The sequence below is a fragment of the Acartia tonsa genome, chromosome 9 (genome assembly GCF_053477335.1).
Source record: "Acartia tonsa isolate MP-2025a chromosome 9, ASM5347733v1, whole genome shotgun sequence".
Lineage (NCBI taxonomy): Eukaryota > Metazoa > Arthropoda > Copepoda > Calanoida > Acartiidae > Acartia > Acartia tonsa.
In genome coordinates this window covers 26,206,199-26,229,624 of record NC_137268.1, presented here as the reverse complement: position 1 = coordinate 26,229,624, position 23,426 = coordinate 26,206,199, and the positions used below count along the sequence as shown (strand labels likewise).

Genomic DNA, 23,426 nt, shown 5'->3' with positions numbered 1-23,426 from the left:
CAAGCCGAACTGGGTCATAATAGGGTGTAAAAAAACGATAAAAAAATCATATAAAAAATAATAATTTGAATAAAACGAATTCACAAATAGATGTACTTGTCAATAAACATTAGATTTCACGAAAAAAATCAGCGACTTTACTATAAAAACAAAAAAGTTAGAAGGGTATTTTGAATTTTCATGATTTTCAAATTTTGTTGAGCTATACCGGCAAACGGAAGTAAGCTAAACTGCCTGCTCCAGGGGGAAATGAAAGCCAGGGTAGTAGAGGGGGGATTCATACTGAGAATGATGCAATTATGAAGCCGGAAACCGGTTTTTTTTTCCATTTTTCGGAACCAGGTTTTAATACCCGGTTCGTCACTAATGGGTTAACATTTTAACCCTATATTGTTGAAAATATCAACAATAGTAAAGTTAAAGGACGCCTGTAAGAAATACCACGCTTTAACTGCTGAAAGACTGCCACAAGTAGACCCAATACCCAAATTTAAAGCCTTCAACAAAAAAGTTCAAGGCATTTTAAAATAGCATTTTATGTACAATGAATATTTTGAAAGATTTCCAATGCTCATTAAAGAAAAAACAATATTAAATTACGTCGCCTAGACACAAAATTATAACCTTATCTTTGTCAGAAACTTAGATTGCCTGTAACTGATTACATTATTATAATAAAAACATCACATTTCATAGTCAAAATCTATGAAAAATATTCGATTTTAATTGCATTTGTAAACGAAAATCATAGCGGAAACAAAGGGGTAAACTAATACAAGCTCAGCTGTGATTGGTTGCTTAGCTGATTCAGCCTTCTGATTGGCTACAGTACATTCGGTACAATGCAAGTTAAACTTGATTTTTTTAATGATTTTGACTATAAAAATGGGTATTTTTATTGTAAAAATATGAATAGTTACTGGCAATCTAAATTTATGACAAAAATAAGCTTATAATTTTGTTTCTAGACCATGTAGTTTAATTTCAAAATTTCTAACATTAGCATTAAAATTCTTTCAAATTTTCATTGTACATAAAATGTCATTTTAAAATGCCTAGAACTTTTTTGTTATAGAAGCTGAAGGCTTCAAATTTAAGGTATTGGGTCTACCTGTGGCAGTCTTTCAGCAGTTAAAGCGTGGTATTTCTTGCGTGGCTGAAGAAATGGCTATGAAAATCTAAAAGTTTTGATTGTAGATAAGCTTGATGTTTACATATCCTTAATTTTCCACAAAACATGGCAAACAGCTGAGCTGTAGCTGTTCCAGCTACCATATGGATGGTCAGTCACAATTCTTATTGTTATTTTTTAGCTCAGCACCCTTAAAAACCTACCCAAAGACAGATCACAAGTCCTATCTACAATTAATACTCCTGACTGCTGCCAGCTGTTTTTAGCCTAATCCCAGCTGCCACATGGATAGTTAGTTACAATTCTTATTGATATATTTGAGCTCAGCCGTTTTCAGCCATTTCTCAGCTGCCATATGGATGGGCGATCACAATTCCTGTTGGGATTTTTGAGCTCAGCACATCTAAAAACCTACCCAAAGACACATCACAAGCCCTATATACAAATAATACTCCTGACTGCTGCCAGCTGTTTTCTGAGTATCCCAGCTGCCACAGCATCCCTATAAACCTACCCAAAGGCATGTCACAGGCCCTATCTACACATTATACTCCTGATCGCTGCCAGCTGTTTTGAGCCGTTTCCTCTTTGCCATATGGATGGTCCGTCACAATTCTTGTTGGTATTTTTGAGCTCAGCACCTCTAAAAACCTTCCCAAAGACATGTAACAAGCCCTATCTAAACATAATACTCTTCTTCATCGTTCAGCCGTTTCTAGCTGTTTAGTGGCTGGTACTAGAAATTTTAAAATGGTTATTGCTATCATTTACCATGAAGTAAACCAAAAACATTTTTTTTTTAAAGTTGATTCCTACATAATTAATGATGAATTTGCCCTGAAAATAGGCAAAAAACGGCTAAGCACCGGTGTCCTGGATAGGAAACAGGTTTTTTTTGAGTTACATATGACAAGACATATATTTCTATGACCGGGAGTGTATGACAGTTCAGCCCATAACTTTCATTAAATCACAGGTGATCATTTTTGTGGATTTTTTTAAAAATTACTTTTTTCCTCAAATTTTCATACTTTTTCCCCAAAAAATCACAATGTTCTCATATTTACAGCTTAGTTAATCTAATTTTTTTCAAAGAAAAGCATAATAGATGACAGCTGAACCAAAGATTATGTTATCATCAATAACAAGATCTTACAGAATCAATTGACTAATCTAAGATTTGTAGTCTAGAAGTTTGGTAAGAGTTATTTGAAGTTGTTATTTGAATTAATGTCTAAACAATTAAATAAAACTTAAGTTTGTTTTGGTAGTCAACACAAAAAAATACTCACTTTTCATGTCCCTCGTACATGCCTCATGAATTGTTATAGCATAGTTCCTGGCTGTATAAAGATGTCCCTCTGAGGTTCCATCAATGAAGTTGAAACTAACATGCTTCAGAATCAGCAATGATTCTGTATAAAGTTTTCCTTGTAATATTGAAAAGTTATCTTGCTTAATATTGATTCCTTGCTGACTTGATGTCAAAATAGTTCCTCTGTTATTGTCTGTTGCTGTTCATCGTCATTGGAAACAGTCAGTTCAGTATTGTGGCTGCTTTCAAAGGTATCTAGGTGTTGATGGGTTGTGGTTGCAGTTAAAATGATGGTGGTTGTGTAAAATTCTTGCCAGTTTCAGACACAAACTGCACCAGATTCTTGTTTACTCTGGCCTTTAAGGTATTTAGGTAAACATTGTAACCTGAAAGTACTGAGCCAGGGTGGTTGTAGCTGTTCTGGGTAATGAGTTTTCATGTTTTCTGATGGATGGGGCTGGTATGTTTAGATCTTTATTGTCATTTTAGTTTCTGTTGGTATTTCTGATAGATTCTGTGTGTATCACCTTAAGTCTGGATCTGTAGGTCTTTTCAGACAGATCTAGTTGGGAAATCCTGTTTTTCATTTGGTGTTTAGAGGGTGGTGGGATCAGATTTGTCATGTAGAGGGATTTTGTGTTTTGGTTGACAGGAGAAACTTGCTTGCTTAGCATAGATGTTAATGGTCTATCACTGGCATAATCTTGGTGTGACAGGGCAGTAGCTGGAACCCTGATTGTCAGGTTTCCCTGGTTTCAGTAATGAAATAATTTTACCAGGCCTCCATATGCTTGGTATCTAGAAGTGATTTACTTGTCAATACTACAATGAAAACATTGTACAAAATCATTGCTGATTCTGATTTGTTTAAACTTCTTTGGTGGAACCTCAGATGATCCTTTTATCACATCCAGGATCTATGTTTTACCTACTAATCTTAGAATAGTAAATTGAGGTTATGGATCTTTTTTATAGATGTCATCTATTATACTTTTTTTGCATAAATTTAGAATACCTAAGCTGGAAATGTGAGAATATTGTGAATTTTTTGGGGAAAAACTATGAAAATTTGGGTAAAAAAGTAAATTTAAAAAAAATCCACAAAAATGATCAGCTGTTTTTTTTTATTTCAATTTCGAGACTTTAATAAAAAATCTTATTCTGTACAACTGTACTGTACAACTTTTACTTAGGAAAAAAAAGTTATTGAGACAGGATAGAGCTCTCATACATGTATTAACTAATTAGAATTAGGCTATGCTAGATGAATCATTGAAATCCGAAAAAGAGGCAGTTAGACAGATGGACAGACAAGGGGAGGGACAGACAGACAAAGGGTTATTCTCTAAAAACAGTTTTGCTGCTCTATGAATCATTAAAACCCATCAGAAAAAAAAGAAATTTACATTGGTTTCTTTATTTCGATACTCAACGCCCCCCCCCCCCCCAATCAAAAAGGTTTATTATTTTTTAAAACCAATAAGTGACTTCTCAGCATAATCAAATTGAATACACTTTTTATTTCATTAATTTATCTCAAATAGAACTTAAGTTATAATCATTTTATTGTCAACATGCAATATGCTTTGAGTAAACTCAACCAAATTGTCAGTAAAAACGTCATATTTATGCATATTTAAACACTAATGATTTTAAAATTGTATTTTATTGTAATGATTAACTTAAGGGGGTTGTTTTAATTATCAAAAACCTAAAAAACTAATTTGGTTAAAAAAGTCCAAGTAATGATTAATCCATCTATCTATCTATGTATCTATATTTCTATCTACCGTTCTAACTATTTATTCATCCATCTATCTAGCTATCTAACTATCTATCTATCTATCTATCTATCTATCTATCTATCTATCTATCTATCTATCTATCTATCTATCTATCTATCTATCTATCTATCTATCTATCTATCTATCTATCTATCTATCTATCTATCTATCTATCTATCTATCTATCTATCTATCTATCTATCTATCTATCTATCTATCTATCTATCTATCTATCTATCTATCTATCTATCTATCTATCTATCTATCTATCTATCTATCTATCTATCTATCTATCTATCTATCTATCTATCTATCTATCTATCTATCTATCTATCTATCTATCTAAATATCTATCTCATTACTATATCCAGTTTTCTACAAATCCGCAGAAAGCTTTTTATAATATGATGCCAGAAATAACTATCATGTGTTTAAGAATTAGTCGAAGCTTTCTGCTTCATAGGAAGGATGTAAAGACAAACGGACAAAACAACTTTACAAATCCAATACAAATCAAATGACCATCAGAGCATTTCCAACAGACTGACGTACAGAGTAGAGTAGAGAGTAGATGCTCATCGATTAAGAAATTTTTAATCAAACAAATTGGTTATCTATCTAGAATAGCAGCTAGGTAATTTAAAATTTCCAAAATAAATCAAATGACTCTCAGAGCTAAATATTATAAACTGGAGCTCATCGGTATAGGGCATTCTTATGAAATTTTTAGGCTCTTTAACTTGAATAGCAGCCGAGAAATTTATGTTCCCCCCAGTTTTATACAGATACAGACGGATGGACATAAATATAAAAAGGGTGTTAAAATAACAATCGCTTTACTTTTTTCAATATAAATCCTATAGTTTTGGTCAAAAACCAATAAAAAGAATGACAACATCCATAAAATCTAAGCTCTGAAATGGAAGGACAAACAAACTTTAACACTTGAAGAGTGTCAGAACTGAATAAACTGAATTAATACAAATGTCTATACAAAATTGTAAGTACATTTGTTGCAAAATTGATTAAATACATTATACTGTTTAAGAACATACTGACGTTTTTAGGACTTGATTATAAAGATGTTTCGCTTATAACATATACCTTGTTGTAATAGGAATCAGTATTAAAAAAATAGGTGAAAAGGATGATTTTAACATTCAAAAATTTGTTGTGAAAAAAAATTTAAAAATCAGCTTGTTTTAGATTGACGTCCGGACTTTCTGGTAACGTTTATAGAGTTTCTGCGCTTTCTAATCGTACCTAACTGTTATATGAATCAGCTTGCAAAGTTAAAAATCAATAGGAAAAATCTATCCTGTTTAAATTAACGAAAACAGCTAACTGTTACAGACGGACGGACAGACAAACCGACCCTTATTATAGAAAAGCTTCGCTTTTAAGTAACACAATTCATGCTATTGCTCAAGCAATAACAATGAGTTAATCAACATTGAATTTTGAATCTACTCACCTCTCCAGAGTACTAAAGCTCGAGATTTAGCCCTTGTGAAGAAAAAAAAAAGACAGAACCATCATACACTGAGACATGACAGCTCTGCCTAGTTCTTGATGTTTGACAGGCCTTTCTTTTTTTTGCCAAATTGGCTAGGATTGTGTTAGAAACCTGGTTAAGATGTCTATAGAAAGGTCTTCTCATGCCACATATAAAAATTACGCATTATGGGGTAAGTGCAAGAACTGTATAAGCAGAGTGTAAATGTATAAGCATAAACAAAATTGGAAGAAAATTGCTTAAATACAGGATAATGCTTAAGGACATACTTACATTTTTAGGACTTGATTATAGAGATGCTTCGATTATAACAATGTATTTTGTTGTTCTAGGAATCAGTATTCTAAAAACCAGACGAATAGGATAAATAAATCACAAGAAATATTGTAGTAAAAAAATTAAAAATAAATGTACGTACAGACATTCTGATAACGATTATACAGTTGCTGTACTTTCTGAATCATACCTAACTATATCATCATCGTAATCATCATGCAAAGTTTAAAAACAATAAGCCAATTTTATCCTGTCCAAATTAATGAAAAGAGCTAACGGTTAGAGTAAGGACGGACGGACCTAACCTAATTATTGAAAAGTTTCGCTTTTAAAAATTAATTATCTGAATGTTTTAAATGAAAGTACGGACTTTCAAGTAACAATTATAGAGTTATACGTATCTTGAATCGTACCTTACTATCATAGGAATCATCATGCAAAGTTTGAAAACGATAGGACAATGTCTAAATGAACAAAAAGAGCTAACTGATCCGGACGTACAGAAGGACGAACCGACCCTAATTATAGAAAACTTCGATTTTAAAAATCTATTAGGATGGTGGTATATAAAGTCTAATGCCTAGACTATATTAAACAACTATTAACTTTTGTACCATGAAACATTGTCAAAGCAAAAATTTTGATAAATAGGGAATGTATGTCCTAACATCTGGATCATTATTTTAGGCCTGTTTGAAAATGGTTAGGACCCATATGATTTGGTATTAGGTTAAGTAAAACTATTTCTTGTGCAGTAATGTCCGGTTATGATTTTTTAAAGTTCAATAAAAACATTTTTTTGTATATACTTCATATGAACATACTGCTTTAAAATTTTGTTGTTTTAAAGGGACTCTTAACTATAAAGATTTGAAATTGAAACTGCCTAGTGCCGACCTTACTATGCACATATTATTACTTGGCTTTTACATCAGATTTTCGTGTTCTCTAATAAAATGAAACTTGCAGCGAGCTAAAAATAACGATTACCCCCTTTCCACCCCCACCCCCTGACCCATCCAACTCCCTTCCTACCTACAACCAATATATCTTTTTATAAATAATATTCCTTTATTTTTCAGGGTGACTTTAAATAGGTCACAGAAACTTATTCTGGGGTTTATGAGGTTAAGACATTCCTCCTCCCATCACAAAAGTCTATCCATCTTTCTATCTATCTGTCTGTTTATCTTTTAACACTTTAATTGTCCTCTATCTCTCTATTTGTCTATCGACATGGCTGTCTTTTTTATATTTTATTTTTTTTAAATCTAGCTATTTCAGATTTAAAAAATATCTATATTTCTAGAAAAATGAAAATATGTGTTGAAAGTAATATAATTAATTGGTTAAACTTAACAAGGGAACATTTGTTGGAAAAAAGGTGTCAGATATCTCCCACCCACTTAGCTATTGAAAGTTCTTTTTCTGTAAAAACAAGGATGACAATATCCATAAAAGCGAAGCTCTGAAACAGTTGGACAAACGAACATTGAAATTTTTAGAGTTTGGAACTGAATAATCAGATTGTAAATGTATAAAAGACGAATCAAAATTATAACTAAATTTATCAAAATACTGCTGAAATACAGGATAATGTTTAAGGACAATTATATAACATAAAATTAGTTGTTTAAAAAGTTAAAAAATCAGCATGTTTAAAATATACGTACGGACATTCTAGTAAAGATTATAGAGTAGCTATGCTTTATAAATTGTGTAAATCGATAAGACAATGCATAAATGAACAAAAAAAGCTATCCGTTCCAGACGGAGTTCGGACGGACTGACACTAAAAATATGGTGGGGCTTTGCTTTTTTTGTTAAAAGTCAATTGTAACAAGGATGACAACATCCATAAAAGCGAAACTCTACAACGGTAGGAAAAACGAACATTAACACTTGTAAAGTGCCAGAACTGAAAAATCAAAACATAAATGTATAAATGTCGAATCAAAATTGTAGGTAAACTTGTTGAAAACTGCTTAAAAATAGGATAATGTTTAAGGACATACTTACGTTTTTAGGAGTTTATTATAGAGATGATTTGCTTATAACATTGTATTTTGTTGTCTTAGGAATCAGTATTCAAAAGATTAGATCAGTCGGATAATTTTATCTGATAGAAATTTGTTGTTAAAAAAGTTAAAAATCAACATGTTTAAAATGAACGTACGGACATTATAGAGTTTCTACGCTTTCTAAATCGTACCTACAGTAATCACCATGTAAAGTTTGAAATCGATAGGACAATTCTAACATGCCTAAATTAACGAAAAAAGCTATCCGTTCCAGACGTACGTACAGACCGACCCTAATTGTAGAAAAGCTTTGCTTTTAAAAGTGGAGTACTTAAAAGTTGAAAGGGGACGGAGGGTTATAATAGTTATTTCTTTCATCGTATTATAAACTGCTTTCCGCGGATATAGAATGTACAATTATTAGATTAAAACCAGTTTTTTAGCCCCGAAGTGCTATCTATCTATCTATCTATCTATCTATCTATCTATCTATCTATCTATCTATCTATCTATCTATCTATCTATCTATCTATCTATCTATCTATCTATCTATCTATCTATCTATCTATCTATCTATCTATCTATCTATCTATCTATCTATCTATCTATCTATCTATCTATCTATCTATCTATCTATCTATCTATCTATCTATCTATCTATCTATCTATCTATCTATCTATCTATCTATCTATCTATCTATCTATCTATCTATCTATCTATCTATCTATCTATCTATCTATCTATCTATCTATCTATCTATCTATCTATCTATCTATCTATCTATCTATCTATCTATCTATCTATCTATCTATTTATCTATCTATCTATCTATCTATCTATCTATCTATCTATCTATCTATCTATCTATCTATCTATCTATCTATCTATCTATCTATCTATCTATCTATCTATCTATCTATCTATCTATCTATCTATCTATCTAATTTATTATAAAAATTTTAGTCCTCTTGCTCTAACAGGATATGAGAAAATAGGGGGGATGGGCGTTGAACGCCCCCTCCTCTCCCCCAAATCTGTTAAGGAGCGGCAAGGTGCCCGACTGTTGAGTCTATATTAGCAAAAAGAATATAAGGACAGACGGACCGAACCTAATTGAAGAAAAGTTGATTTTCAATTTGGAAAGTTTGGTGATTTTATGCCTTAAAAAATATTTCTTTCATAAAAAAAATTAAGTGTTAATAGATAGATATCCTGCAGCCGAATTACATATATTTTCAGTTTTTTTCAAGGGGTTAATTTTGGAAGGAAAAAAGGGTTTTAGTATCCTCAATTTTTTTATAGGAGTTTATTTTTAGTAAAAAGGGGTTCAAAAGTGTCAACATATATTTTCATCTTTTTTCGGCTTTGAAAGTGTTTTTCACAGCCGGCTGCGAAATAATATATATATACATACCAAAATAATCTGTTTGTCTGTACATCTATCTAACTATCTTACTATCTATCTTTCTACATATTCTATTTATCTGTCCTTGTATATACCTGGGATCCTGCCTGATAAATGATAGGAGTAGCTGCTGGCTGCTCTGGACCTTGTAGCTCTTGTTCTTGTAAAAATAATTTCTCAATGCCATCTATAGGTTCTAAAAATATAAACAATTTACTAACAAAATGAATTAAGAAATGTTGGTAAGATTATTTTTGTCTTCTTTCCCCTCCCTTTATTGTTAACTAGCGGCTTCGACCATAGCCTCTTAATGAAATATCGTTCTTGTTTGAGGGGGGGAGGTATTTTTCCCGCTGGGCTTTACCCCATTGTGTCGTGGGGATTCTCCCACCCACAATACTTGCCATTAATTACAAAACTAAGTTTGGGGGATCATTTTTAATATTTGGGATGTTGAGAAATGCTTAAAAACCACCGCAGGACCAGTGTGTATAATGTATATTCCGTCAATCAATAGTAGAGTCCAATCGGTTTAGCGATTATGGATATCTTAAGCTTCTACTTTGTATTACAGATAGCATCTAAAGCTCTGTTTTGGAAAGGGGTCATGGAGGGAGCTAAAAAATAGCCGTCCAAAGACTTAAAGATATTAGGGATTTTTTGAGCATTAAAAGCTAAGAAATAGCATTTTAACATATAATTTTCAAAAGTAATTATAGAAGAATATTTTAAAACAAACCTTTATAATTGTACTGCTGTATCAGTTCTTCATTTCCAAATCTGTCATCGGTTAGCGCGACCTTGGCCTCCACGGTGTAGACTCCATCTTGAATTTGTCCGCCATTTTGAATTTGTGACTCTGGCTGCTGCTGTTGTTTGTACGGGGCTATGTGCTTCTCATATTCTGCAAGTTTTTGCTGGTAGTGCCTAAAGAATAAATATTCAAATAATTTAATTCAATAGAGTAAAGATAAAAAAATATCCTATACGGCCCATCCTTTAGGTTTTGCCTGTTTTGAAATATTGATACAGACCATAGGCTTAGTGCACAGCCGCGAGTCCTATTATAAAAAAAGCAATGTTTTTAGTTTGTTTGTCCGTTTAAAGGAAAAGACAGTGAACAATAAATTGATATGACCCCAATGATAATAAGTAATATTACCCTTTCTGTAGATTTAAAATATTTGTTCAATTGTTTGTAAACTTAAAGTTTGGAATTAATAAAAATTTAATAAAAGTACTCAATGAATAAGATTACAAAGCTTATGGTACCAGTATAATTCACCGTCCAATGTCCCATCCCTACCTAAATTTACCTGTTATACTGTTCCACTTCCAGCTGATACTTTTGTTGTGGTGTCAGATGATTTTGTTGTTGATTTGGAAACAAATGCCCAGTCCATCCTTCTTCATACTCCATTACTGACTGTACCTGCAGAAAAAAAACATACTCAAGACCTTAAAAAATTGTAAACATTGAATTTTAGTCTTTTATTAGTATGAATACGATTAATATCCGCTGAATAAGAACCAGTTCTCAGCAATACAGAAAATTATGTATCGTATTCGTATCGTATTATAGACAATTTTCCACAAAGAATAAATCAAAAGATTAATACCTTTTTAGTTGTCTACCAAAATTGTACTTATTCCTTTAATTTTCAGTTTACTATCGGTGCAAAACTATCTTTAAAACGATTTGATAAATTATTATTCCAAATGACGCTTTTCATTATTAGAACAACCCAATCTGACCAGTCATATCCAATATCTTTTGCCCTATGCCTGACCGTTAAATTAATGAACCTGTATAAACATACCTTTCCACCAGAAAGAACATTGGCAGGGTACTGTGGCCCTGGAAGGCCGCTGGAGGCTGCTGGGATGCCATTGGAGGCTGCAGGCAGTCCTGCTGGCAGTCCTGTAGAGGGATAGGCATTATACACGGAGTTCACATTGTATTCTGCATAACTGGTGTCCCTGAAAAGAAAAAAAGGTTATCCTATCCGTTTATATAATGTCTAAAGCTTAAGATCTCAATAACTATACTAAACCGATTGGGTTGTATACTTTAGGTAAGCTTCATAAGGTCCCCTTGGTTTTAAGCTATTTTTCTACCGCCTCTCTGCACCTAACTGTCAGGAGCCTAACCACTAGTAATTAATATAGATTTTTTGTCCCAAGCCAAGATCTCGTAAATTGCTGATCCGAATTTGTTTCAAACTGTATAAATATCTAAGGAAAGTTTGAGACTATTTTCTGGTATTATATTTAGGTTAGGATTTACATTTTTCTTTATGTTATTAAAATTAAAATTTAAGAAAAGAATTAATTTCTAATCTCTTAATTTTTAACAAAAAAAACTTACTTTGAATTATCTTCTTTCCTGTACAAGTCGTGTAAATCTTCTAATATGGGTTCCTAAAAGTATGATTCAAATAATAAAATCATTTATTTTGAAATGTATTTTTTAATTTTAATTAAATGTAATTTTAAAACTATTCATTTTAAAATTTTAGGTGTCTTTTACAGACTACAATCGTACGATTGAAACTGCTTATTATCCCTTTCCCCTAAATATTTAACCTACTTAGCTAGATTATTTTTTGTTCATTGCCCATTCCCTGCATCTTTGAATATCTTTACAGAAAAGTAATATGACATCTCTCTGTCTATGTGTTTAGAGGCGTCTAGGGGCGTCGTAACAAGTAACCTTAGTTCTAATTTCAACCCTCAAGATTTTACCTGAATATTTTTTAATATAATAGGTCCAGTTTCAACCCCTACCTGAAGATTTTTTAATGGAATAGGCCTAGTTTCAACCATTACCTGAGGACTTTTAATACTATAATTCCAGTTTCAACCCTCACCTGAAGATTTTTAATAGATGTAGTTAGGTCTTGTTTCAGCCATTACCTGAAGATTTTTTAATAGATAGGCCCAGTTTCAACCCTTACCTGAAGATTTTTTAATAGGATAGGTCCAGTTTCAACCATTACCTGAAGATTTTTTTATAAATAGGCCTAGTTTCAACCCTTACCTGAAGATTTTTTAATAGGATAGGTCCAGTTTCAACCCTTTGCTTCAGAAAATTTATATTTCTTTCACTTAAAACCACAGGCAAAGCGAAAAATGCCCCCAATCTAAAAATAATATTTTTTATAAACACTGCACTGGTATTACCTTCCAGGCAAGGATTTCCATGCAATTTAAAGATATGCTACGATAGTTGGTGGTGTATTTCTTCAAGTGCCTCCTATATTTTTCGATAAATTGAAAATAAGAAGTGGAAGAAGGGGAGGGGAGATTTTAGTTTTTGTTTTCATCTGTTAGGTCAGGTTAGATGAGTTAAATTGTTAACTGGGTTAGGACATCAAATATATATTTGATCCACAAGATTAGGGCCTCTAAAAGGAGTAAAGAATAAGAAAAAATCAAATATAAATTTGTTATCAATATTTTTCTTTCTATGTAAGCCACTTTTTTTGTCGACACAAATTGCCAAATTGCAACTTACCCAATGACACCAAGGATGCAGACATCAATAGGCAGCGTAGTTGTCGAGTTGGAACTTGTGAATGACAAAGTTCCCGAGGATAGATCTATTGTAGGCAACTCTCCAAATTGATAACCTGAAATAAGTAAAATTATTTTTCATGGAGGACAAACTTCTCATTGTTTTATAGGTCGATTTTGGCCCACCATGATTTTGATTTTAGGGGGGGGGGGGTTGTCAAAATTTACAAATTCTCTTTGCTCACCCCCCTGGTAAAACCCTATGCACGCCATGAGAGAAAAAATACTAACATATTTAACTTTTTAACAACACTATTAGAATGAACATACAGGCAGATTTAAGTTATAGAGTAGCTGTGCTACTATTAAAAGTTAACTTACCAAAACATGACAGCGGAAACGATGCAAAAACTTCATCTCTAAAGGGTCAAAAAATATTTATTCATTTATTTTATAGTAGTTTAGTTTAGAGAATTTGTACTGGTGCCCAAAGTTTAATAACATATTCTCGTATTCGTTGGCTTTTGGGAACTTTTATTTTAACTTGATTAGGTTGTACACACTTGCAGTGTTCAAACGTTTATACCACTAATTATAAGCTACAGAAGAGGTAATTATGTTTTTCATGTTTGGGGTTGGAGGGTGTACAGCACATTAATTTATCTTTCATTGTCTTATCCCTTAACATACATGAGATACCCTTAAAAATACAGATGTATGATATTGGACGAAATTGCCCCAAAATAAATCTTTTCTATAATAATAATAATTAAGTATTATGGAAATATTTCCGCGGATATTAAAATTTAAAAAATATAAGAATAAAATCAGTTTTGTTAGCCCCTAGCTAAAAAAACTGGTTTTAATTTTATGATTCTAATCCAGCGGATATTAACCAGTTTCGAAGCCATAATGGAAATTTAAATATACCATCATCACAAAATAAAATAAAACAGCCATGTAGAAGAATGGTTAAACATCCAACTACTCTCGAATAATAATAAAGTAAATATTAGATGTTCAAGGACAAAATCAGAGTAAAATTAGAAATAAAACTGCACTTTACCAATTTTAAATAATTGCTTTAGGCTATTTTAAGTAACAATGCATGGGTGATTCCTAAAGATTATATAATTCAAGTATAACAGTTATATTTGTCTTAAGATTTTCTTTATTATAGTTCAAGTATTTTCATAATAATATTGTAAACATTTAAAGGTTGGCGTATTTTTATTTTAGAGTTCTAGATGGAAAGGAAGCAGCCGTTAGTTTTGGTATACTTTATTATAAAAGTGGTAAATATTATACTTAGAGTTCAACGTAGTTAAACTTGGTTTGGCGATTCTGACTGAATATTACTATTATTGAACAAATAAATTTGAATGTCCTTAAATTGTAAATAATTGTCCAGATTTCACAATTTTAACCATTGTCTTCCAGAACAGACATTTATAAACTAATAGCAAGGAAAATGATGTCTATAAGTAGCGCAGCAATAACAGTAAATAGGTGAAACAAAGGCCAATAATATCCATATCAAGTGTAGCAATAGATAAAACACCTTCTACAAGAAAAAGAAACTTTCATACAGAATAAATATAAAAAAAACCTATACATACAGAAAATGCCAAACTGTAAAATCAGATAGTAGGACAAACGACCATTCACACTTGTAGAGCTTCAAGACTTTATAAGCAATATATAGATTTATATGTATATACAAAATTGTATAAAAATTTGTTGCAAAATTGCTAAAATACAAGGTAATTTTGTTGTTTGACGTTGTAAAAAATGTTTAACTAATCAGATAAGTGAAAGATTGACGACATTTTTCATAATATCTACGTTTATTCTATATCCATTTTCATTGGATATTTCAACGTTAAAGAATTGAAATAGGTTAAGATATATTTGAAGATAGGTATGGACAAACATAAAGGATTGGTATGCTCAATTCAGGGTTGCGGAGAGGTATTCTTCATAAAAAAAAAACTTTAGACTTTTTACTTTTGATCAATATAAAGTAGTAAGGTTATATTGTCAAAAGCCAAAGATCCATAGAATTGTTAGTCCTAATTGGTTGTACTCTTTAGGAGTTTTTTAAGTGTCTTTAGCTTGGCTTTAAGCTATCTTTCTTACCTCCCCCGCTCTCGAGCAAGCAACTTGTTGAATTAATGTGATAAGACAATGGACGAGAAATTTATGTTCTTCCCCAATGATGATGTTTTACTTTCCCCTTCTGTATTATTGGTTGAAAAAAAATTGAACACTACTGTGTGCACATAAATTTATCTCTATTGTTTTACCCATCAAGTCTCTGATTTTAACAATACTTTGGAGATTAAGTATATCAAAAATATGCACAATTCAAATTAATTAAATTTGTGAGTATGTGTCTCTATCTATGTAAGTAAGGTGGAAAAAGGGTCATTCATGATTCTACTATGAATACATGTGTTTGTGTGTGTGTGTGTGTGTGTGTGTGTGTGTGTGTATTGCACTTGTAAGTATGTCCCCACAGTGTACCAGAACAGCCATTTTTCCAGGGATAAGGCAATGGACGATAAATGATTGATGTAAACTCAATTTATGATACACAAATCACCCCTTTAGGAAGGTTATAACCATTGGTGGAAACGATGGGATCTTCAAGCTTGTACCAGCCAATCAGGATTCGTTTTTTTTGTCAACAAAGAGAGAAAGTGCTTTAAAATTAATACTTTGAATACCAGTGTAATTTACAGTCCAATGTCTTTTCCCCTGAATAAATCCTAGCCCACAAATCAAAATTAAAAGGATAGGGGGGGGGGTGGAGGGGTGGAACATTATTTAGTCATTTAATATGTCCAGTAATATCTTGAAACTGCTGTACCTATCAGCTTCTCTAAAATTGACGAATCTAGAAATATGTTTTAAATACTGTTTTGATTACTTGCAGTTTTGTTAGAAGATGTTATAATGAATCTGTTTAAAGCCTGCCCCCTAGGCTAGAGTAGTTATATTATTGATCAACATTTTTATATCCTATCAAGTTTTTTTTATCCGAAGTTAAAGGTCTCGGAAATTGCAGGTCCGAATTAATCTGTCTTTTAAGGGAAGCTTTATAAAGTTTTTTGGTTGTTTTTAGTCTATTATCCTGACCTCCTTGGTCCTCCCTTAGAGGCAAGGGGCGAAGCAACTAGTATGTATATACTGAACATCAAAAAAGTTTGTCTGTCTATCAGAACTGAAATACCTCGCTAACTGGGCAGATTTATGTACAAAAAAAAACTTAATGGCTGTTATAAAAAAAACCCCGACTTATTAAGATATAGTTAGCGCACTAAAACGCTCAAAGTAGATTTTTAACTTGTTTTTAAAAAAACAAAAAGTTGATAAGTATTCATGTCTCGAGTTTTTGACCAAAGTATGGCATAAGAAAGAGTAGAAATTTCAGGGGGGAAGGGACGGGTCATTGGGAATAAAAAATAAACTGTTCCCAAAGATTTATAAACACTTTCCCTCATTCATTGGCTTTAGAAATTTGTGTGTGTGCATTTAAATTAATTCTTGATTAGTTGGTATAAACTAGCAGTATCAAAACCTTTTTAGCAATATTATTATTATGTTTTTTTATCACAATTTTGTATGTGTATACTGTATATCCATTTATCGGCCATTTTCTTATCCCTTAAGATCTATATATGAGTAATATAAATCATAGACAAATGTTAGAAGTTAATCTATATATCGTTAAATCGCTAAAATGCAAGTTGCTTAACATTTTAGTCGCAACGCCAAGCTTTTAACATTATTCTGATTAATATCCACAGAATAAAATGCATAAAATTAATTCCAGTTTTGTTAGCCCAGCAGGCCTTTGGTCCATCGGGGCTAACAAACCTAATTCAAATGTTTTCAGTTGTTTAATATCCACAGAAAGCTGCCTATAATACGATGCTATAAATAACTATATATTGACCTATCCACATTTTCCTGAGTGTCACCAAAGTGAAAGTTGAAGAAAATTAATTTATCAACATAACTCATGTGTACTGTAAGACAGGGAGCTTAAGGGATAAGGCAATAGTCGATAAATTGATGGGCATCCCCAATGATAATACACAAAATTACCCTTTCTGTAGATTTTAATTAGTGGTTGAAACGTTTGGACACTCAACTTAATGAACCAATCATTTGAAATTGAATAAAAGTCTGCAAAGTTGATAAGAAAACGTTGTTATAAAACTTTGGGGACAAGTGTTATAAACAGCCAAATTCCCCCTCCCTTCCTAACTTTAAGATCTTGGAAACAGACAAAAATTTGGGGGAGAAAATTTTTGTAGTTATTACATCAACATAAGTAGTATTTAGTTGTTTGTCGATAATTTTTCAGCCAGAGCAGCTTTTTAATTTTTAATTTAATGCAATAAAGTTTTTTTAATAAATCACCAGAAATTCCTTTTTTTTGCAGGACTTAGACAATCTATAATACAAAGTAGAACGATGTCTGTCTGTCTGTCTGTCTGTCCGTCTGTCCGTCTGTCTGTCCGTCTGAAGCTTAAGATCTCAGTAACCACTGAACCGATTGGGCTCTACTCTTCAGGGAATATACCTACTGGTCCTGTGATGGTTTTAAGCTATTTTCTTAGGGGGTGGGACACCCCCAACCCCCCAAAAAAATGAAACCCCCCCCCAAAAAAATTTTTTTTTACTTTTTCTTTTTAAATCTAAAATACCAAAAATTAGGTTGATCAAACCTCTTGGGGCAAAGCCCCTAGAGGCTAGGGGCGAAGCCGCTAGTAATTGATAAAGTAATGATTAACAAAATACCCCTTATGTAAAAATATAAAAAAAATAGTGACGAAAAAGTTTGAACTCTGTTACTTTGTAAAACCCAACCAAGATAGAGCTAGTCAAAGTTGTTAGACTTACAAATATCAGAACAAGTTAATAAGGGGGGGGGGGGGAGTATAATTTACAGTCCATTTAATGCAAAATAATTACTGTTTTAGATTACTAAAATCTAAGGAAGATGGACGGACAATGGCCACCATAAAGAGAAGCTTGGATATGAAAAATCCGTTGGTATTATAGACAATCTTTCACTAATATAAAAATAAAAATCATGAAATTAATACTAATTTTGTTAGTCCGAGCGTTCGATACCTCCGGGATAACAATATTGGCTTTAATCTTTTAATTTTTTTATTTTAATATCCGCGGTAAGCTGTCTATGATACGATGCGATGAATAACTATTCTAAAATCTAAGGTGAGCCCCACAGGTGTATAGCGCCCCGCATAGTTAAGACTCCCTGCATTGGTTTGACACGAAAAAAAGGGTTTGGGTTAAGACTACTAACACAGCATGGGACAAAGTCCTAACAGGCAGTTGATGAAGCAAATACTACCCAGGGAGGGATGAGATATTTGACTGTAAATTATACTTGTACCCAAAGTTGTATAACTTTAAACACATACTATCATGCGTTGGCTTAAAAAACGTATAACCCTTTAAGTAAATCATAATTTAGATGACTATTCGACCAATAATTTGAATGATATATTTTGTTAATTGTCGTTAGGGTGTATATCTATTGATCGTGTATTGTCTTATCCCTTGAGATCCCTGCTGGAACCAAATAAATTAAATTGTAATCAATCAATCTAGAATTCTAGAATTTTATGGCCCAAAGACAACTTTCTTTTTAGTACGCAGATTAGAGAAACAAATATTTAGTGATCTTAAGGGATAAGACAATGAAAGATAAATCTTTGTACACCACAAATGATGTTAAACAAATTTACCCTTAATATATTTGTAACTAAATCTGTTTATATTTCTATCCTTCACTACTTAAAAATGTTGTAATCCTTGTTATATACATGCTAGTTGCTTCACCCCTAGCCTCTAGGGGAGAGCGTGGGATGTCAAATAAAAAGCCTAAAACCACTCCAAAGCATTTTTAAAGATTACCTTGAAAGTATTGTCTATTCGGACAAGTATTTTTCGAGACCTTTAAGCTTCAGAAAAAAATACTTCTACTATTGGATTTTTCTAGCCTATTCTATAGTAGTTTCTTTTTTTAGAAACTTTAATAAAATTTAAAAATCGTGATAGAATTGATTGACTTTATAAAATACCTATGAAAAAATTATAACCTAAGGGTCAAATCATACAGAAAGAATATTGGATATAGTATACGTGGATATATTGACAGTAGAAAATTTGTTTTCGATATAGGTTGCTATTTTGGACCTCATTTATTGGTCGGTTTGTTCATTCAGTAGAAGGGGAGGTGATGGGGTAAAAGAGGGGCCATTTTAGCCATCTGGGAATATTACTTATAAAACGAAGCGACCTATAACTGTTCTTAGAATATACATTTTGGTGTCCATCATTACTTTTGTAATTATTAAAATTTGGGAGTTTCTGTGTAGTAAAAGTTGTTGCAACTATAGGTATTAAAGTTGACTAACTAGCGGCTGCAAATAAATGAATGAAATTCCTGATAAAGATTAGTATAACAGCGCAGACTATTAATTTCCTCATTCTTGTTCAATCTCTCTTCTCTACCTAGATTTAAGATTATGAAAATGAATATAGTATATAGTATATACGTGGATATTGTGACAGGGAAAAAATTGCCGTCAATTTAGCTTGCTAATATTGACCTCATTAATTTGTCAGTTCGTTCTTCCAGTAGGAGGGTACAGGATAAAGGGGGTGGATGGTGGGTATCGTTATTTTAGCCAACTGCGAGTATCACTTTATTATATAACATGTATATCTGGTGTAAGATCCAAGTGATAATATATCCATTATTATGAAACATCTTTTTAAACCGAAGCTTTTCTATAATTATAAGAATAGTTTTCATGAAAACTGATTTTTTGTCTTTTTAAGCATGACTAACAGACAGACGGACAAAAATGTAAAGAGTAACTACGCATAAATAAAGGAATATTGACTAAAAATTTCAGCTGTCTATCTAAAATAGCAGTTGAGATAGCGTATAATCACCTATATAATATGAATCTTCACTAAAATTTCAGCTGTCTATCTTTAGTTTTGGGTACCCTATTGTTTTTAAAAAGTGTTAAAAATTGGCAATGCACTTCAATATGGTTAAATCATTAGATACTAACTAATATTTAGAATAGCTACGATTTTAAAATTTATATTTAACGATATATCCAACTGTTACTAATTGATTTTTTCATGTGAATCTTTTTTATTGATATTTTTTAAGAGCCAAAAAAATATATATAATGTGCATAGAAAGGTACTTTACAATGGTGATTACTTGGATAATAAGGCAAAATATTGTAAACTTATTATTTCAATTTGTAAAAAGCATGGATCTAGAGGTATATGACCATGGACGATAAATTGATTACATGACACATGATAATAAACTAAAATGACCCCATCTGTAGAGTAGAATTTGAAGACCACTAGTTTAAACCAACAAATGAAAGTTTATTCTACTTAGGAACATACTGTTTCATGATACTTTTATTTAGCTCAAATAGATGTTATCAGGGCTCGGCAGCTACGCTTCTCCGGCCTCACAGAATTTAACCTTTTACATTTTTAAAAAATCAGCTGAACTCTTAACCTGATCCAAATATGGCTGATAAAAACATTAAGTTTGAGGCTTAGTCATAGCTAACGCACTGCTGCCGAGCCCTGTATGTTGTCATCCTTGTTTGTAACAATTTCTCAAATCAATGTCATGTGATTTTATGATACAATTTTCATTTTAAAAGAAAGTTGTTTTTTCTTTCACACAAGCCGGGTTCTGATGACAAAATCTAGTCAGACTGTGACATGAGGTTTCACATCATAACTTGACTTGAGAAAGAATGGATAAAATATACGTCAATTTCGGATGCTAATCTGAATCTCATTTATTGGCCAGTTCATTCATCCAGTAGGAGGAAAGGGATGGGGCAAAGGGGGTGGATAGGGGGATCGTTATTTTATCCAGCTGTAAGTATCACTTTATTGGAGTACATGAAAATCAAGTAATAATATATCTATTGACTTGGGCTAGCGAAGGTGATTAAATCTTGTAGCCGGGAGAGATAGGACAATGGAAGTTTAATTAATCTACGACCCATTAATTCCCCCGAAAAAAGCTAATGATAATAAGAGAAAGAATAATTAAAACCTACAGAAGATGTAATTTTGCCAATCATAAGTGGCACCCGGGGGTGAACATTAACAAAGAACATCAATTCGTCCATTGTCTTATCCCTTAAGATCCATGCACAGACCTGAAGTGTAGCCTTAAAGACAACAAACCCCGTTCTTAATATCTTTCAAAATCTGTTAATAGGCCAAGGCCTTTAATATTCTTTTAAAATCTTTGGTTATGACGTGGACTAAATGACTTTGGAACCCAGCTTTAAATGACATTTATGATTAATTTCCTAATCGTCTGTTAGTTAGGAGGTTGAAATATTTTTCTTTCCTTAAAAAGAGTTAAAAGAAGCAGAGTTTAATATTTTTCATTGCAAGGTTTAAGTCTCGAATCAATTATCAAAAGTGGTCTTGACTGACATAATATCTTCATGCTGTATAGAGGTCAATTTGTCTGGAAATATACATATACATTGAGGCTAATGTTAGGTTTACTAAAGTTTAGGCTGGTTTGCTCATAGAGGAAAGGGACTGAAAATCTAACTGGTCTTATTTGTTGGCTGTAAAACTTTGGGGACTTTTATTCAATTTTGAATGGATTGTGCAAAGCTTAAAATAAAATAATATATATGCAGGAGATACTATGGATTGTAAATCATATTGGAAAGTTTTATAAACATGCTCTCGCATTTGGTGGTTGAAAAACTTTGGAGCCTTTAATAAATCTTAATTGAGCTGTACTAGCCTTTAGTTTTTAATCTACAAAAGGGATAATTTTGTTTATAACAATTGGGGATGTTACAGTTCATCAATTTATCGTCAATTGTCTTATCCCTTAGGCTTCTATGGATGTTATATCTATTTCATATTCTTTCCTGATGTTAAATTTGAATTATTTTGAAATTTGTTTCTCTCTATCTCTTAACAATTATGATGGCAGTCTTCAACACCATTTCTTGTACATTTCATACCTGAAAAATATAATAAATTATTATACACAAGTAAAATTAGGTTCATAAGTAGCACAGCAACAAAAAGAAAAGAAATATTTTGACAAAAATACGACTGTAGAAGAGAAGAAGGCAGTAAAATAGACTAAAACCACCCAAAGAAGACTTGGATAAAAATTTAAACAATTTCGAGACCCCTGTAAAGCTAACCTAAAAAAGATAACTAAATCGTTTCGATGGGTTTGCGAGATCTTAACGGACAGATGGACTTAAAAACTAAAAGTAGTGCAGTAATAAAACAAGAGAAAACAGAATAGTTATTTATTGCATCGTATTAAAGACAGCTTTCCGGGGATAAAAAAATTGAAAATTATAAGATTAAAACCAACTTTGTTGGCCCCGAGGGGATAAGGTCACGGATTAACAAAACTGATATAAAAATTTATGATTTTCATTTTATATTAGTGGAAAATTGTCTGTAAAACGACGATGCTATACTTGATTTTTCAATAATCCAGCTTATATTTATCGGTTTCGAAGCCATAACATAAAAATTTAACACCTTGTCCTAATGCACAAAAAAGCTCGACTAAAATGCCGAACTAATTAGAAATCTACAACAAAAAAACAGGTAACTATAACGTGCAAAATACATGGCTAGTTCATATTACAAAGATGTATGTACAAAAATATCTAAAAAACGGCATATATAACAGATTCTATACTTTCGGGAAAGATTATAATTTTGTCCCTTAAAATATCTATAACCACAATACAATTTAGGGAAGCTTCATGAGATAGTTTTAGGCTATTTCATTCTAATCATAGAGTCATAGGATGATTTTCTGTAATTATATATCCTCTTCTTAGTGTAAGAAGTGAAAACTTTATGACCTTTCAAAAAGACTTTATTTCAAAAAGACATAAAAATAAAGGGTGGTAGGTAACCTATTCCCAAATAATTTTTTACCTTTTTTTCTTTTTAAAGCAAAAATGGAGTCGAACTCAACCCCCCGAGCTACCTCAAATGCTCCTAAAGGCCACGGGGGGCGTAGCCCCTATTAAATAAAGATAAATAAATAAAGTGACTTTTAACACAGAGACCAAGTAAGTTGTGGAGAAGCTTGGATGCATATCAAAGAGTTTTGTTCAGGGATCTCAAGGGATAAGACAAGTGCAGATTATTTGTTGTACATCTTCAGTACATCAAAATCGTTGATTGAAAAAAGTTTTGAAACAGCTAGTTTGAATAATCCAAGTTCCCAATGTTTATCGTATGAGATATCCTGATAATGGACATAATTTTGGGTACCATTATAATTTACAGTCCAGTGTCCCTTCCTTCCTGGTGACGGCTGTTTCCAATTTTTCTCCCACACT

The 23,426-nt window shown here is 32.1% G+C and overlaps 1 protein-coding gene across 1 annotated transcript in view; it reads right to left on the bottom strand.

Annotated features, from left to right (window-relative positions):
- LOC145328638 (uncharacterized) overlaps positions 1-22,057 on the bottom strand; it is a 33,041-nt gene extending 10,984 nt beyond the window's left edge. The window contains exons 1-10 of the mRNA XM_080172401.1: positions 21,974-22,057; positions 19,459-19,526; positions 13,348-13,387; positions 12,968-13,082; positions 12,491-12,593; positions 11,819-11,871; positions 11,271-11,430; positions 10,767-10,882; positions 10,190-10,377; positions 9,546-9,646 (exon numbers count right to left, since the gene is read on the bottom strand). Coding sequence (XP_080028527.1) covers positions 9,546-9,646; positions 10,190-10,377; positions 10,767-10,882; positions 11,271-11,430; positions 11,819-11,871; positions 12,491-12,593; positions 12,968-13,082; positions 13,348-13,387; positions 19,459-19,500 — 918 coding nt within the window. The 5' untranslated portion in view covers positions 19,501-19,526; positions 21,974-22,057. The remainder of the gene's footprint in view (positions 1-9,545; positions 9,647-10,189; positions 10,378-10,766; positions 10,883-11,270; positions 11,431-11,818; positions 11,872-12,490; positions 12,594-12,967; positions 13,083-13,347; positions 13,388-19,458; positions 19,527-21,973) is intronic.
- Positions 22,058-23,426: the final 1,369 nt, after the last annotated feature.